At 42.6% G+C, this 16,865-nt stretch overlaps 3 protein-coding genes across 7 annotated transcripts; 1 reads left to right on the top strand and 2 right to left on the bottom strand.

Moving 5' to 3' along the window:
* nkain1 (sodium/potassium transporting ATPase interacting 1) lies at window positions 1-6,214 on the bottom strand (the record flags this gene model as incomplete). Of its 4 annotated transcripts, none has more annotated exons than XM_084562692.1 (8): window positions 5,792-6,181; window positions 5,205-5,585; window positions 4,169-4,306; window positions 3,999-4,079; window positions 3,458-3,655; window positions 3,247-3,307; window positions 1,682-1,763; window positions 1-1,232 (listed from the first exon to the last, which is right to left on the bottom strand). In XM_084562692.1, the coding sequence occupies exons 2-8, from the start codon at window positions 5,256-5,258 to the stop codon at window positions 1,223-1,225; spliced, it is 624 nt and encodes a 207-aa protein (XP_084418818.1). In that variant the 5' UTR covers window positions 5,259-5,585; window positions 5,792-6,181. The 4 variants fall into 4 exon arrangements, with proteins under 4 accessions (XP_084418818.1, XP_084418819.1, XP_084418820.1 ...); XM_084562693.1 differs by having other exon boundaries at window positions 5,820-6,181; XM_084562694.1 differs by having other exon boundaries at window positions 5,908-5,979.
* A 1,632-nt stretch (window positions 6,215-7,846) lies between these two features.
* On the bottom strand, window positions 7,847-12,689 carry snrnp40 (small nuclear ribonucleoprotein 40 (U5)). The gene is made up of 10 exons (XM_084563976.1): window positions 12,459-12,689; window positions 11,583-11,712; window positions 11,386-11,479; window positions 11,003-11,168; window positions 10,720-10,842; window positions 9,758-9,878; window positions 9,577-9,659; window positions 9,326-9,387; window positions 8,254-8,357; window positions 7,847-8,158 (listed from the first exon to the last, which is right to left on the bottom strand). Exons 1-10 carry the CDS (start codon window positions 12,567-12,569, stop codon window positions 8,109-8,111), a joined length of 1,044 nt encoding a protein of 347 aa, XP_084420102.1. The 5' UTR covers window positions 12,570-12,689; the 3' UTR covers window positions 7,847-8,108.
* zcchc17 (zinc finger, CCHC domain containing 17) lies at window positions 12,617-16,446 on the top strand. 2 transcript variants are annotated; one of them, XM_084563978.1, is made up of 7 exons: window positions 12,617-12,704; window positions 13,380-13,558; window positions 14,534-14,634; window positions 14,736-14,827; window positions 14,916-15,016; window positions 15,109-15,245; window positions 15,563-16,446. In XM_084563978.1, exons 2-7 carry the CDS (start codon window positions 13,420-13,422, stop codon window positions 15,734-15,736), a joined length of 744 nt encoding a protein of 247 aa, XP_084420104.1. In that variant the 5' UTR covers window positions 12,617-12,704; window positions 13,380-13,419; the 3' UTR covers window positions 15,737-16,446. The 2 variants fall into 2 exon arrangements, with proteins under 2 accessions (XP_084420104.1, XP_084420103.1); XM_084563977.1 differs by lacking the exon at window positions 12,617-12,704 and adding an exon at window positions 12,778-12,826.
* Window positions 16,447-16,865: the final 419 nt, after the last annotated feature.

The following is a 16,865-nucleotide window of genomic DNA, read 5'->3' as shown; positions in this document are numbered from 1 at the left end:
TTTTCTAAATGGAACCAACAAAACAATCATTGGCTGGTTATTTACATGCACAGTATCCCCACTGCTCCCCCCTATAGACACACTAATGCCTGATCCCAAAGCCATCTGCATCCTAATAATCATCAGCTTTACATGTGAAATGATGGGCTGAATTTATTTTCCTGGAAACGAAATATTCTGACGCTGCACATTTGACGAAAACCGTAAAGGACAAGGCTGACGATATCCTGTTGGACCATTTTTGGTTAATGAATTCTTGCACTTTGTTCAATTATTAAAAACACATTAATAAAGTTGGGCATTGTAGTTTGAAATAATCCCATTGATCGACACCCACAGCAGAAATTAGTCCCGACAAATGCGCAAATCTACTGCAGTTTGATTAAACTTTGCTAAAAACCACAGTGCCTTTTTAAAATAAAGTACAATAAGTGGGCTTGAGGGCCACAGATTTTTTTTTAAAAGATATAAATATATAAAAAATATAGCCAGCCTCATCCTTTAAGGAGTTCAACCTTTCCGCTCCACCGGCTCTGTTTTATTACCTCAGCAGGCCTGGGCTGTAATGCAAAAAGCCCTGAATGTCAACAGTGGTTTTAATGGAAGGGGAGGAAGAGGAAAGATGGCTTTGGGAGCGGGAATTGTTAAGACTGCTCTAGTTTGACATCACCACGTTCTAAAACGACAACAGGTACGAGCCGTGCCTCTTTTTATTATGTGACCCCACACACACACACAAGCACCCAGAAGGAAAAAAAAATAATAAATCACAGGGGCACCAAGTGGTAAGAGTCCGGGGTGCAACCACAAAGCACCAGCTATTCCTGTGGAGTTACACAGTCATACACACACATTACACACACACGCTAGTGGGAGTGTTGAGAGCTGGCAGTTTAGTGAAGTGTGGGATATTTGACAGACATGTCCCCAGCTCTTGTCCTCTCCCCTCCCGTTCCTCCTGCGTCTCCTTCATCATCATCATCATCATTATCACACCACCTGGCATGCTGGTTCTTCCCTGAGCTCTGTACATTCTATTCAGGGCTGTATGGGTCTCAGACACAATCACACATGCACACATACATCTCTCCCTCGGGGTGGGGGGTGGGGGGGTCAGTCTGTTCCTCAGGTAAACTGTGACACAGAGAGTGAGTGTAATCGGGGCGACCGCCGCTTTCCATCCACAGTGACACCATCAGCCTGAAGGGGGCGCTACCGACGGTTAACCAGCCCTGGGATGCAGAGACGACAAGACACAGTCAGACATGAATATTACAGTATATTAGATGATCATATACAGTGGTTACAATAGTTAACACACCACTCAACCTGTGCAATAAATGTTATGTGACTCTGAAGGGAGCAGAGAGAAAAAGAAAACGTAAAGAACGGAAAAGCCAAGAGTTCGAAAGATGACTCAAAGTTACTATTGAGTTGTAGGCAACGTAGCGTCCAGCGTTTCTAGAGCTTGACACATACCAGGGTCTAAACCTCATGATTTCTCAGCATCTGCTACTTAAGTTTAAACCATCACTTTTTTCAATCTGCCCCTTGCGAGTCTGCCAAATCTGATAAAACCGCAGCATTAAATCATTTGTGAGCCACTTTAAATAAAAAATGTTCAACAGTAAAATCATAAAGACGAGTAGGTTGTTTTTTGAGAACAGTGTTTGTAACTCACGTGTAAAGAGGCTGCAGTTGCAGATGAGAGGACTTCTGAGGTGGCTGGTAGCCGTACGAGTCAAACCCACCGATGAAATCAACTTCAGAGGGAGAGAAAGAAAAAAGAAAAAAAGAGGATGACATCACTCCACTTTCCCCGAAAATGTCTCTTTTTACCAAGTGTTGTATTTCAAGATCAGATTTTGTTTTAATGGGACGGCCCCGTAAGGCATCGGGTGGTATCATCTAATGCGTTCGGTGTACCTGTATGACACTGTGAAGCTACAGTAGCATCAAACCAAAGCATCCCTCATGCCTCTCAGTGCCTCCATGTCACTGATACATTGTTCTAATCTTTCTCAATTGATTTGTGGTAAAAACTTTATGTTTGCCGGCTGATGAAGAAAGTAGTCCCTGACTGTCAGTGGAGAAACTAGAAACTGGCGAGCTTGTCAGTTTTCTCCAGAGACCAGCTTTTTCAGTTTTCTTTCTGTTGTTTTTTAAAATATAAAAATCATCCTGATTTGATTTAATTTGCAACTCGTGTATTAAAGTAGAGCAAGAGAGATGATTAAACCAAATCAAAATATGGCCTGTTATTAACTTACTGCAGATATATTGTTGTGTGGTGTTTTGCCATTGCATAGATTGTTATACATTTATTTTACAAAATGCAAGGACACTACATCTTTTATATATCAGCGTTAAATAGCTTAAACTCTCATCAAAAATCGAAATATTAGTTGGGCTTGTCCTAGCCTGGAAGTCAGCCCAAACTTCCCCCTGTTCACAAACTTTTAGCGGGCGAATTTTATTATCTGAGCACCATGGAGATGGTTTTGTGTACCAAAAAATGGCTGCCATCAGAGAAGCAAGATGTTCAGCGTTGGCTATCTTGCCTGTTGTAAAAGATATTGGCGGCAAAATAAACAAAAGGCGAACAGTTATCAGCCGTCAAGGCATTTGTTGTAGGACTATCCAGGTCAGTGCAGAGGTGTTTATTTATCTGCATCAGTTAAAACACGCCCCATAACCAAATCCAAATGTTGTATTATCAGACTCATATTCTGATAAGAACTGAGCAAGGCTAGGGCTGTCATATAAAAGCATTATAAACACATAGTAATGATATTGCGGGTGTTATTTTTACTCCATAATTACAACTCTGTTATGGCATGCCCTTCCTCTTACAGGAAGTCAAAGCTCATGATGTCATACTTTTAGTTTAATTTCTACCACTCAGAGTAAAGCACTCACAAGAGGCACATCACAAGAAAAAAAAAAAAGCATTCAGGCACACAGATGGCACACCCGAGCCGACAGACAAGCACTAGCCGGCAGACGGACGGACACTCTCATGGTGGGAATATTCCGGCACACATCTCTTAATACTCGCCGCAGATGGAGAGCTCAGATCACCCAGAGGGAATCCTCTGCAGTGATAAGTATGACTCATGCCGGAGAAAACAATGTGATAGCATCACTCACACCCAAAGAAAGCTCTCAACTCTATGACAAGTAATCAGCTGAAAGAGGCGCGAGAAGATGATCCGCAAGCTTTTAGGAGAAGACAAAAGCACTCACAGCTGTCCTCGTCATCCTGGAAGACTTTGCTTACGTAGCAGGCGTACACGAAGCCAAAGAGCTGTCGAAAGAAGAAGGGGTCAGAAATCAGAAGGCTATTGTTGTAACGAGCTGAGTCACCGCTTATTTAAGGAGCGTCCAAAATGAAGATGCTTCATGACAGTGTCAAGGGGCAGAGTAATGATGTTTACAAAACTTCAGTCGCACTTACAGCCAAAAGAACCTGAATGGCCGAACTCAACACCTCGATGTACTGGTAGTCGAGGAAACACCCAGACACGGTGATGACATGGTGGTCATCAGGGGCCATGTGGGCGTCTAGCACCGGCGTTACCAGGCAACCGGGACCGTGCTCCATCCACCACGAACGATGGAGGGATGTGTTGAACGTCATGAGAAAGTCTCTGTCCTGAACACAAAACACACACACGAGTAAGGATTACTCTCACTATGTTGGTTTATGAAAATAGAAACATTTCCCAAGGGCCAAAAAGGCGTCAATCATCAAGATTTGAGAGGCCAGAACAAGAGATATGATAAAATGCACGACTTAAGTCAGTAGTTTTAAGGATCAGACTGCAGAAAAACATATTTAGTTCTCTAAAATGCATTTAATTATAACAATACTAAGGTAAACTGACTCCAGCCTGCTGATGTGTGCAGCCTGTAATAAAGAGTTGCAAGTAAAGGTACAAAAGGTTAATGCTTAAGTGATTATCGAAGCAGCTGGTCGCACATAGGACACAACATACCTGAGACAGGTTTCCAACCTCCAGGTAGAAACAAATAATGAAGGAGTTCCAGCCCACCCAAAGGACCAGCCATACTGCATACTGACAAACAGACACAGGGATCAGTGTTTGCATGAAAGTCATTACACATATAGTTTGTGTGTTACGTAAAACCAGAGACAGGAACTCACAAAGATGAGGTATCTGAAGCGAAACTGCACAGTGCCGAACATGCCCAGGATGACGGCCATGATGTGCAGGAAGTTGGCCAGAATGGGAGCCCACTGGTAGCCCAGAAAATCAAACACCTGCCTCTGTAGGGCGGCCAGCTAGGGGACGGGGGAGAGAGAGAGAGAGCGAGAGGAGGGGGTGCGGGGTGGGGGGTCATGTGAACACGTTAGAAAAAAAAACACACAAGTGAGGACACCTGCAAATACGGCAGGACACACACAAGTAATCAAGGTTTCACACGCACCAAATATAGATACACGCACACACACACGCAGACAGTGACAGGGACACACATACACGGGTCTGCCGCAGTTGTTACCATGGTAACAGCCCCGAGCACCAGCCAGTCCGGTGACTGTAAAAGAGGAGCACCCCCAAAAAGCTCTGGCAAACTAATGAGAATCTATGGGCCAAATCCCCCTGCTGCACAACAACTCATCAGCCCAGATAACAATAGCCCAGATAACTAGCGCTCAGTGCGCTGCTGCCCATGCCTGCATCGTGCTCACTACAGGAGCAGATCATGCTGACTGTTACCACACACTTATTACATTTTGGAGGGATCGTCTGGAGCTATTTTGAGGCCACGAGAAACATCTAACTTTAACTCCAGAATGGGGACCAGATGGTGAACAGGGCCTCCCTCTCACGCTTGTTTCTTAACTTATTCACATGTTTTTCCCCTACTGAATGGGGCTATCACCCCTCTCTCTCAACACACACACACACACACACAGACCACCCTGATACCAAAGCGCCCCCATGCCCTGTCCCCTCTGCTTCAAAGACACACACAGCCCAGCCTGTAATGTGGCATGGCACAGCAGCAGCTGCAGCTCAAAGCATTTTTAGTGTGACTGCACAGAGAGGCTGGACAAGAAAAAAAAAAAAAAGTCTGATTACAATGTGGCTCTGTAGCACGCTGCTCTAATTATATCTTCATGGTGAGTGAGTAGAGAGGCAGACTTGACCGGACACACAAACATGCTCACTTACCAACTGCAGGAAACATATCACCAGCAGCGTGCATCTTCCGTCGCACTTCCCCATCTTGGAGGGCTCGGGACGCGGCTTGGAGCCGCGGAGGCTCCGGGGGAATGACGGGTCCCCGGTCAGATCCAGACTGCCTGGTCGTCTCAGCTCACACCATTCCCGGCTGAGTAGACCTGCCCAAGGCCGCCGCCGCCGCCTCCTCCAGCAACGCCTGGCCTGGCGCTTCCACTCACAGCGGGTGACCCATCGTGGCCTCTGCCTTTGTCGGTAAATACGAGCCGCGGGTGGTGTTCAGGAAGGAGAGAGGTGAGGAGGGGGGAGGAGGGGGTCCACTTCACACCGGCCTGCTGCGGTCCGACCACCACCGAATCACCTCGGCCACACCTTCCGAAGAGGGGACACACAAAGACACAAAGAGAGACGGAAAGCTGTCATAATGAGCCCCAGGCTACAGGCAGAAATGAGCATCATATGATACCGGATCACACGGGGGCGGTGGGGAGGAGGGGACCGACCCCGCAGTCGTACTACGGCTAACGTTTGGCTACATGCAAGCCGCTACGGACACAAAGCAGCCCGTTGTGACTCACGGTTTTCTAGGAGCGGAAGAGTCCTCACCCCCCCACAACCAACCACCGCCGTGTGGATCCTCTTCTCCTCGAGCTGTTCGGGAAAATAAGTCACGTTAACGGGCGCGTCTGCTCACCGGTACCGGGCTCTGGGCTCCGTCTCTCCGTCTCGCAGCGTCTTTTGTCAACAATCGGTGCCGGGGCGAGCGCAGGAGGAGCCGGGGGGAGAGAGAGAGAGAGAGAGAGAGAGAGAGCAAGAGAGAGAGAGGCGAGGAGGGGGTGGGGGCTCTCAGTCACCGCGACCCCTCGAGGAGGAGCTGCACGGATTCTGCAGATCCGCGTGCGTGAGTGCGCGCGGCCGAGCAGCTACCCCGCAAAAAAAAAAAAAAAAAAAAAAGGGGGTCTGAGAGGCTCACAAAAGAAAAACGGGGCGGTGGGGCAAGGAGGTCCAGGCTGACAGACAGACCGACGGTAATAAAGTGTGTTATCGCCTCCCTCCACCGCGGAGCTGCTCCTCTCCTCAGCCTGCGGTTATTTAGAGCGGAGGAAACACAATTAACAGCCTTGTTTAATCTCAGCTACTTAACCACGAGCAGTGCGACACTCCAATAGTCGGAGCGATGAGTGGGCAGATAAGGACCGGTTATCAGAAGGCCATATGGCAATCAATGGACACACACCACTGTAATATTCAGTCAGTCTTTATTTATATATGTTTATCAAATAATACGAGTCATTTAAGTTAATGCACCTTTAACTGGTTATTTCCTTTGATACCCTACCCTAATCAGGCATAACATTATGACCACTGACTGGTGAAATAAATAACACTGACCATCTTGTGAAATATACAGTGCTCTGCTGGGAAACTTTTGGACCAGGCATTCATGTGGATGTTACTCAGACACGACGTACCACCCACCTAGACCAGACCAGGCACCCCCCACCCCATAGCAGTGACACTCCTTGATGGCAGCAGCCAAACTGATCAAGTATCTGTGGGATGCACTGGGACAAGCCTGACCCACAGAGGCCCCTCCCCTCAACCCACAGGACCCAAAGACCCCCACTAACAACATTCTGCACCCTCGGAAGGCCCATGCCCATTCTCTGATGAGCCAGAACTGTTTTAGGAAGGTGGTCATAATGTTATGCCTGATCAGTGTATACTCCGGTGGTCACCAACAGCATCTGTTGTCTGTTTTCTCTTTTTAGTGGTTGTTTTGTCACTCTTAATTTCTTTTTTTGTGTTTAAATGTCTCCTCAGTTCTCATGTGAACCCATTTGAATAAACTCTATTACCTTTATTTTGTCTACTGCGGAGACAAAATATATAATTATAATGGCCACTTATGGTGTAATTTTAAATTCACTGTGCAATTAGACAGAATAAATAAGAACTTGAACAGCTACAGTGGCATGAAACTATAAAGTTAATTATAGTAAATAAATAATTCAGAATTCCCTACAAATAATCTTAACCTCTAGTTAAAACTCTTTATTGTGGCTTTATATTCATCTTTTCAGTAAAAATATATTTGCAAATAGTACCATACACAACGGTCTCATCATTTTCTGTGTTAAATAAAGGTTCCCTTATGTTCATTCTTTGTGGTGCAAGGCAGATATATATATATATATATATATATATATATATAAAGAAACAGTGAAACAATGGGGCATTATAAGATATGCTAACTATAGTCTCTCTTGAGAATTGTAAAAAGTTTATGGGAAACTGCAACCAATGAGAAAAAGAACAGGACAATGTACAGGGCGAGTTTATGTGGGTAAACCAAGATGCAATTTATAGTGTTTTTGAGTCACATTCAAATCCTTGCGCTTACGATTAACAAGGAGTCTGGACAGAATATTAAAGCAAGTTAGTAAAATAGTGTAATGTCCTGTTTATATGCAAGAACAGCTCTATATACTGCTAATATAACTGCACACGTAGCTACTAAAAAGCTAAAAAATGCCAAAATGTAGCAGCGGTACAGTGTCTATTTAAAATTAGTGGTGGGTGAAAGATGCATGTTTATACTTAGGTGTGTTCAAGACAAGAGAAATTTCCAATATTTTCCAGAATACTGAAGTTTATTAAAAAGAAAGACGTCGGATTAAAAAAACACGGTGGAGGTTCTTGTGGCCGAGCATGACAAACTTCAAACGCATATCCTGAGGTTGTTCTGAGACGCGGTCGACTCACATGAAATTACAGAGACTCCTAACCCACTGTCGAACACCACCCATCCACCCATCCACCCACTTCTCAGCCAGGACACACACACGCTCACTCACTCACGCACACACACACATACTTTCCATTGTACACACACTACTGAATTTCTCCCATGTACAGACGTTTATCACTGGAACCAGACAACACTGTAAAGAGAGACAAAGGGGAAAAGATCATTAGTTAACCAAGATAGTCAAAGTAAAATAATCTTTTAATATGAATCAGAGTTTCTTTGACTCACCTATAGGTTCATCTGGATGGAAGGCCACTTCATTGACGGAGCCAGCGTGGCCTGGCAGCTTGTACAGGATTCTTCGTGATGTGGTGTCCCAAATATACACAAACCTATAAAAACGACCAGTTAACAAAACTCTTGATGTGAGACAACGTAATGCTGAGACAAGAGAAACAGAACTTAAAGGTTCCGTATCAAAAACTAAAAGAAAATGTTCAAAATCCTACCTACATTTACATCTTAATATAAGGCTTAAGATCCAGCTGTGGAACACGGCGTTTATTAACATGATTTCATATAGTTCTGTTTTTTTTTTTTATTTAAATCAGTTTATTTAATATTTATGTTCTTAGCTGCCTTTAACGAGCACCATTTCCCACAAAATGCTTTTAGAGAGCAGAGATTACAGCCAGAAAGTGACATTCACGGGCGGTGGATATTCTTGGTATGGATGAGACTGAGTTACAGTGATGCATTGCTGCAAAAGTAACAAAGATCACACAGTTAATAGTTTTTGTTGCTACATTAGTTCTGCATATCATTATCCTGCTTTTATCGTTTAGTTCGAACTAAAGACGATTAATCCTTCTAATGGATAATTAAGTTTTAGTTTTTTGATCTTTAGCAGCTTTGGGACGACTGTAGAGCCACAAAGTTATGCTGACATTACTTACTAACACTTTCTTTGCATGTTCAATAGTTTAACAACAAAATGATTTAACCCCTTACCACCGACTCCTGTACATATTTGCACAGATATAGGATCCCATGGCGTTCACTGGAACAGCTGTAACTTTGCCTCTCTAGACTGACTTTATATACTTACACATAATGGTTTTATTGACTGAATAGAAGAAGGTTGAAGCCTTTATTTGCCCAATCCTGTAGACCCTTACATCTTAACATCTGTAGTTTTATAAAAGGAACATGAGTTGGTTCCTTATAATCCACTATAGCGATACTCACAATATGGTAGTAAAGCAATGGAGAGATTTAATTTCAAACTGTAAGAATCTCTCAGATATTGAAAAGTACTTTGCATATGTTCATTTACTCTCTATGTACGTTTGCTTCTCACCTGTCAGCTGATCCTGCTGCTATCTTGCTGCCGTCAGTGGACCAGGAGCACCTCAGCAAGTTCTGAATGACAGGAAAAGACGTGACAACCAGCGTTAGCATCAAGGCAGAACCTTCTACCTGTGAGCTACTGTTATCATAGATAGAAAGATGAGGTTTTCATTAGCAGGAAAGGATGAAATGTGAGTGTTTTCAACAATATGAAATTGAGTTAAGCTCTATATTACATTAAGACTACACTAAGAGGGTTACCTTTTCAAAGTTGTGAACATTGCCCTGGAAAATCTTCACACATCTCTCTTTGGGCGCAAATGGTCGAACATCCCAAATACGCACTGCAACGGAAAAACAGACAGAAGTCAAAAACAGGATTCTTCTGTAGGAGATTCATAGTTGTAGTTCTGAGCTGATTGGATAGCATTTCTTATATTACCTGTGTTGTCCATGGAGTTGGAGAGAAGGTAAGATCCCTCAGAGCTCAGACTGAGTCCAGTTACTGAGTCACCGTGGCCGTGCATGTTGTAGATCAGCTTATTCTGCCTCAGGTCCCAGACCTGCACAACACAAACAAGCAGCTTTTGACAAGGTACAGAGGACATTAAGAGGCCGATATGAAAGGAGCAAAGGGTAGGCTTAAGCCGATATGTCACTGTAAAATCTGTGTCCACGTTCACAGGCCAAAAATTAAGAGTCATGACTGCAGATGGAATAACAGCTACGGTTACATGGACACTCATTTATCCCGCTGCTTCCCGGCAAACTGACTATGAGTAATGTACAGTTTACGTTAAATGGAAAAAATAACCAGAGTTCAGCCGCAGCAGTGTCAAACCACAAGATTCTGCCAAAGAAGCTTCCACAAAAATTGACACAAAAGCTATCATCTGTATTCTTTGTAACCTAATTGCATAAATGTATTTATAAAACTATGACAGCTGTATTCAGCTCTTTTTAGACTGTAGTATTGTGATCATGTAAGTGGTGCTTTGTGCGTTTGATTAAATTAAATTTTAGTCTGTAGCTGTGTCTAAAAAAAGAGAAATAACTGTACCAGATATTTTCTGACTCTCACAGTAAATCTCACCAGTTATATATAACAGTTTTATTAACATTTAGACCAAAATATTAAAGACGGCACAAAGATAAAAGTAAAATCTTTTTATAGCCATGTTTCATTGAACATTACTGGATATCTCTTCTCTCTAAAAACATTTAGCAGGCGATGGTATTCACTGATAGCATACACGAACCCACTTCATTTTATCAAACAATCTTCATGACCCCACCTTTATAGTGGGTCACAGGCTTCCATGATTATCATGTCTAATTTAAGCTGGCCAATAAAAAGGAAAAGTGTAGCTATAGCTTATTTCTATAAATGCTTGAGTCCAGTACCTTGATGTCATTGTCGATGCCTCCGGACAGGATCTGATCACTGGTGTCATTGAATGTCACAGCCAGTACCTGGTAGGTGTTCTGGAAGGTGTGGATCGCCCCTTTCTTGCGGACGTCCCACAGCTACCACGCAGGCGAACACATAAAACAGAAAGAATCCAGTCTATGATTGTGGTCCTAAGTGTGACCTGCGATGTTTAAGCTCCCAATTACAGAACTTCTAATTCCAGTACAAATAATATAAAGACATGTTAAGACATTTGTGATTTGTGCAATATCTCACCTTGACTGTTCCGTCATCGCTGCCGGTGCAGACCAGTTGGGGACCTCGGCGGGCCGGGTAACAGGTATTAACGAAGGAGGTGTGGCCCTTCAGTCGCTTGATCCTCTCGCCCGTTTCACTGTCCCATACACCTACAGTCTTGTCTGTGCTCGCTGAGAAGAGCACGCTGAAACACACAGCCAGAAATCACAGTTATCATCCATTTATCAAGAAGCAGCTTTAAGCCACTTCGAGCTTTGGTCTCCACATCGACTGGTTGTTCTTATCAAGATCAAATTCTTATTGTGGCGTCTCCTTCATGAGGTGAAAATCGATACAGCAACAGTCTTCAAGGATTAATCCATAGGTTTCAGCAGTTCAACTTCACTGATCATCTTTCATACCTGCCATCTGTGTTGTAGTGCAGCTCCATCACCGCTCCACTGTGGCCCTTCAGAGTGGCATAATTCTCACAGTCTCCATACACGTTCCACATCACTACAGAAAAAGAGACATAGTTATTCACAGTCACTGAGAACACCACTGCATTTTAACAACGATCCACTGTCAATAGATTTGTCTATAAGTCTTAGTAACTTACATATGAGTCTGTCAAATCCTGAGGAAGCCAGCGTGGCTCCATTGGGGTGAAACTTGCAGCAGTAGACCTCACCCTCATGGCCAGACATCAACATGATAGGAGCCTGAAGGCTGGAGCTCCGTGGGGGGCCCTAAGGGAGACACATATTGGGTCAATTCAGGCTATACAGTGAACTGTGTACTGAAATATATTTCGTAACACAATAAGAATTATTATCCATAGTATGGTCATTAAGAAGTTGCAGCACAAAAACGCCGCGGTTGAGGTTATATAAAAACAGTGACACTGGAAATTTATGGTTATGCTTTGACCAACAGAGTTTATAATTTTCAAAAATCCATAAATCACTCTTGAAATTTGACAATAAAGTCACTTTATTTTTATAAAATGAAGGAATACCTTAATGAAGACTGTTGTTGCATTACAAATGTATGGCATAAACTCATATAAAAACATCACAAGAAAACAAGATCATTAGTGTTGTACAATATCTGCTGTGTAAATTAATGCTGCAGGTGTTGGAGGAAATACGAAAAAAGTGTCAACTACAAATATCTCAACAGATAATTAACATGTTATACATTAAATTGTGAATACCAATGCCTTTTGCAGTCACAGCTGGGATGTGGATGAATGCTAATTAAACGCATTGTAGTGTTTTCTTCTTCGTTTGATTTAATACAATGCTATTTCCATTTCCTGTTTATCCTCCCGCTAGCAGCCTAGTCCTGTTTATAAACCTGAACAGCTGGATAAATAAATATGCAGCTGATAATGATAGTGTATGTAATGTGACGTTATGTATATATATTTTCGATGTTTTAGTTCCTACTATGACTTTAGTAGCCCCCAGGTCGTAGTAGCTACTCTTCTTACCGTTGCCACGAGTTGCTGAGACTGAGCCGCCGCCACCAGCTCCGTCCGGGGCCGCTTAACGGCGGCGGGAACCACCGCCATGTCCGCTGCTCTCTTCTTAGGTTCAATCATTGCGGCTTAGTCGACAGTAAACGAAGCAAAGATGTTAAACTTCAACGCTACAATTTACAAAAAATGAATGGACGTATTTCATGAAAGACGTCGAGCGAAAAGGCACCAACGAAGAACACAGAAGGAGTACTTCCGGTAAGTTCGGGGCTTGTGATTGGTCGAAGGTTGCAACGCCTGCGATGATTGGCTGCTTTACATGTTGTTGACCCGGTTAGCACCGGATGTAAAACACCGAAACGTTCTGCTAACAACGAAAGGTAACGTTTTTTATATTTTCTTTAAAATGAGCCCTCCAGGATGTGATGCGTATTCTTATAAGGATTGTATTTCTGCGTCGTGCAATTGTCTGTTTATGTGTTATTGTGGGTTTAACCATGTTAGCTAAATAGGTGACAGTGTTGTAATCTAGCTAACGTTAGCCTCATTGCTGCTACTGATCTAAGTTCCCTGTCGCAGCAGATTATGTTTTTTTTATTATACATCTAAAAGGTTCTACAGGGATTTATACCACTGAAAAGTAAATGTTTTAAAGTTGAGTATTCTTCTTCTTTTTTTTTTAATTATTAGTAATGCACATATGTAATTTAAACAAATTTGCAAAAAATATATTTTATTTTAAGATTCATTCTATGTTCAGGAATTATTTTTGGTAACTATTAACATATGCTTAAATCAATTTTAATAAGAGGAAACTGAATTTGATAGATGCACTGTTGTAATAGCCAAACTTAAAGCAGTAGTAAGGCGTTCTGATTGTGTCTTGCTATCAGTAATGAAACACACCATTACCATTCACTATAATCTTTCTAGGTTCACTTATTGATATCCGTGGTCTACCTCAGTTGAGAATATGTCTGACCGAGATGGCTCAGCGGCAGAACCGTCTGGACTGGACGGTTTACCACCACTGTTCAGCATTGCCAAGGGAGAAGTGGTTTCAGTGCAAACCTACGGAGCATTTGTTCGACTGCCAGGATACAAGAAGGAAGGTCGGTAGCAAGACTCAGTTAATCAGAAGGAAAAAAAGCAAACTGAGTGAAACAAATCACAGTAATAGAAATGAGGAAATACGTGAAATTATACAGTGTGTGCAGGAACTATTCCTATATATCTGGGTTAAGTTTCTGCATCATATTGTTTATACATAACACTTTTTCTGATTGTAAGAAGATATCGGATCAGTATAGCGATTTTGTTGAAGATAACATTTTGCATTTTGAAGAAACAACACATGGATAATATTGTATAATATAATTATTCAAGATGTACACGTGCAGACAGAATGTACAGGAGAGGCAGCGCTGTTAAGAAGTGGGACAGATTGATGAAGGGGGAGGTCTTGGATCTATATTTACACTAGAGTTAGTCTTTGATAATGAAGAATGATTTATTGTGTCTGTGGCACAGCTGCCCTTGACCTACATGTCCACCTGCTAATTTTCACCACTGGAGGGCGAACTTAGCAAAGTCTACTGGGATAAATTCATAACCTGCAACCCAGAAAAAAAAGTTGATTTTTAGAGTGCAATATTTTATTTTTAAATGTTTAAAGTGAGGGTCAGTGAAAGAAAGCATACTTCTAATGAATGTAATCTTGTGTCAGAAAGCTTTCTAATGGCCAGTTTTGCTGTAAACAGAACTGTGATGCATATACACCTTTCAGCTTCCAAGCTCTCACTGCTTGCAAAGAAATCCAGACAAAGTATTTTAAATGAACATTTTATAGAAGATTATGATAATTTGTCCAATGGCATTTGCACTCTTGAGAATCGGGCACTATGCATAAAAATTGTTGTAATTCCTACACCTTTCTTCCAATTAACAGTAAAGGTGAATACAGTTAAATTAACCTGAGAGTCTACACTATGCTCATCATAAACTATAAATATAACATGAATATGTTTGATCAAAATAACCCAGAATCTGTCCATGAAAAAGCTCTGTTTACTCCCCTACACATACAGGTCTGGTACATGTGAGTGAGATGTCAGCGTCCCGTGTCGAGAATCCCTCAGAGATAGTGGATGTGGGCGAACAGGTGTGGATTAAAGTAATTGGGAAAGAGGTAACAACAAACACACACGCACGCACGCACATACACAAGGTGCTGTATGTAAATCCACCGTCAGACTATGGTGATTGCAGCTCTGTCCTCTGCTCTGTCAGATTCAAGGTGACAAGGTGAAGCTGTCCTTCTCAATGAAATGTGTCAATCAGGGAACGGGGCGGGACTTGGACCCCAACAACGTTATGGCAGAGTAAGTGATAATGGTGTTGTTGGTTGAGTGTGTTTCCCTGTACAGATGTGTGTTATTATCATCTGTGTGTGTGTGTGTGTGTTTGCAGGCAGGATGCGAGACGACGAAGACAGTTTAGAGACCAGACGAGCAACAGGATCACACTGGAGGCTGTACTCAACACAACGTGTGCAAAGTGCGGCTGCAAGGGTACGACAACAGTGAGACTGAATTGGTTTCATTCCATGTTGGTTGGTTGGTTGGTTGTTGGCTAAAATTTCTGAAATCATCACTCTTTTCAGGTCACTTTACAAAGGACTGTTTCTCTGCTCCGGGCTTGCAATACGCCCTTGTGCCTGAAGAGGGCGATGACGAGCCATTGCGAGAAACCTCCACAGTCACACCACAGCAAGACTTAAACAAGAAGAAGAAAAAGAAGGTATAGATGTCACTGTTAATGCCATGCTTGGATCTCACTTCCTTTTGTTCCCACCTCTCCATCACCTTGCTGTGTCTTGACTGATGCAACGACCAACGTGTCTCTGTATGACACTGCAGTTGTGGCTTCATGGGTACTTTTGAAAGTTCTGTGCTGAGCATGATTTTGTGCTGATATGACAAACATTTTGGGTTTTGAGGTATTGAAACTGCTGTCAAATATTTGTGCATTTCTGCAGAATCGAGTTCAAGTTCCTTTTTATTTTTCATACAAAACGTTTTTTGTTTTTTTTTAATCTTGTATATTTTATCACCCAGGAAAAGAAAATGAAGAAGAAGAAGAAGAGGGAGAGAAAGGAGTCGGGGAGCGTCAGTGACAGCAGCAGTAGCGGCGAGTGTAAATCCAAGAGGAGGCGCCACGACCACAGTCATGACAGAGAGGACAAGAAGAAGAAGAGACACAAAAAACATAAATCTCACAAACACAGCTGAGACGGACGCACGACCAGACGCACACCTTCAGTCACATACACTGCAGCTGTTAGACTGGAGCAAAAAAGGGGAAGTGGGTAGGAAAAGACGGAATGACAGACTTCCACTTTTAATATTAACTCTGCCAACAGTTTATTATAGAAACTCATTCATTTAAATTACGTTTTGCTTACTCTCTCTCTCTCTCCATATTATTTGAAGCAACTCAAATTTTAGTTATAACAAAGAGAAATCCCACGGTAATCCCCCAACTTGTACTTAAGTAACCTTTGGCTCCACCACAGAAGGAGCAGTCTACACGTCATACGTAATCTGATAGGTGTAAGCAATATGCCAGCAAGGGGCTCTTCCTTTTTAAACTCGCATGTTGTGCACAGCTATCCGGTTTCTGATGATCTGGGGAATCCATTAAGCAGACAAGGGCTTGTAAAGCCGACTCCATTGGTGGAGAGAGTGTAAAAGTCATTGAAATAACACACACCATTGAAGAAAAGCACGCACAGGAAATTGTAAAGACGCAAACAGGAAATGTAACAAGTGAGCATAAGAGGAAGCTCATAATGTGGTGATATCCTGAGGTTGTCTGCCGCGTTACTGTGTGTTTGTGTTTACGTTAATGTGTTTCCAAGGGATACCCCTTGGTACACGCAAGGCTCTTCCCTGCATGTGACCTGTTGACTTCATTAAAGCTGTTTTTACTTGTAAGGGTAACGAAACGCCTCTTGACCTCTTTGTTTACGGACGTTGAACTCATGTTGTTGCGGTTAAAGTCACTCCTCATGAAATCATAGAGGGTTTGGTCCTCTCCACCCTCAGGTTAAGTTAATGTTTTAAAGCGCGCTGAGACACACGCCTTTCCCCATCGATATAAAACGAGAAAATCAGCATTTTGTTGCTCGTGTAGCTTTTGTTGCTTTGACCTAGTTTCAGGCCTCTGCTTTTGACATTGAAGAGTGAAAGATTGTTTCAAGCTGCGATGGTTTGCGATGGTTTGCGGTGGTTTGTAACGGCTCCAGCGCTCTCAAGAATCTCCCTAAGTTTTTCTCTTACATTCTCTCATTTACACCAGACAGATGTACAACACATTATGATCCAGAGCTTGCATAACCGGTAATTATAAACTTGTTTT

This window comes from Chelon labrosus (assembly GCF_963514085.1).
Source record: "Chelon labrosus genome assembly, chromosome: 16".
Taxonomy (NCBI): domain Eukaryota; kingdom Metazoa; phylum Chordata; class Actinopteri; order Mugiliformes; family Mugilidae; genus Chelon; species Chelon labrosus.
Note: the sequence above shows the minus strand (reverse complement) of the source record. Positions and strands in the feature narration are given on the sequence as shown.

Coding starts and splice junctions, on each gene's coding strand:
- zcchc17 (XM_084563978.1), top strand. CDS start 13,420: ATGTCTGACCGAGATGGCTCAGCGGCAGAACCGTCTGGACTGGACGGT. Junction 14,828..14,915: donor CCCAACAACGTTATGGCAGA/GTAAGTGATAAT, acceptor GTGTGTTTGCAG/GCAGGATGCGAGACGACGAA. Junction 15,017..15,108: donor TGCAAAGTGCGGCTGCAAGG/GTACGACAACAG, acceptor CACTCTTTTCAG/GTCACTTTACAAAGGACTGT.
- snrnp40 (XM_084563976.1), bottom strand. CDS start 12,569: ATGATTGAACCTAAGAAGAGAGCAGCGGACATGGCGGTGGTTCCCGCC. Junction 11,169..11,385: donor CACTACAACACAGATGGCAG/GTATGAAAGATG, acceptor TGTGTGTTTCAG/CGTGCTCTTCTCAGCGAGCA. Junction 8,159..8,253: donor CCATCCAGATGAACCTATAG/GTGAGTCAAAGA, acceptor CTCTCTTTACAG/TGTTGTCTGGTTCCAGTGAT.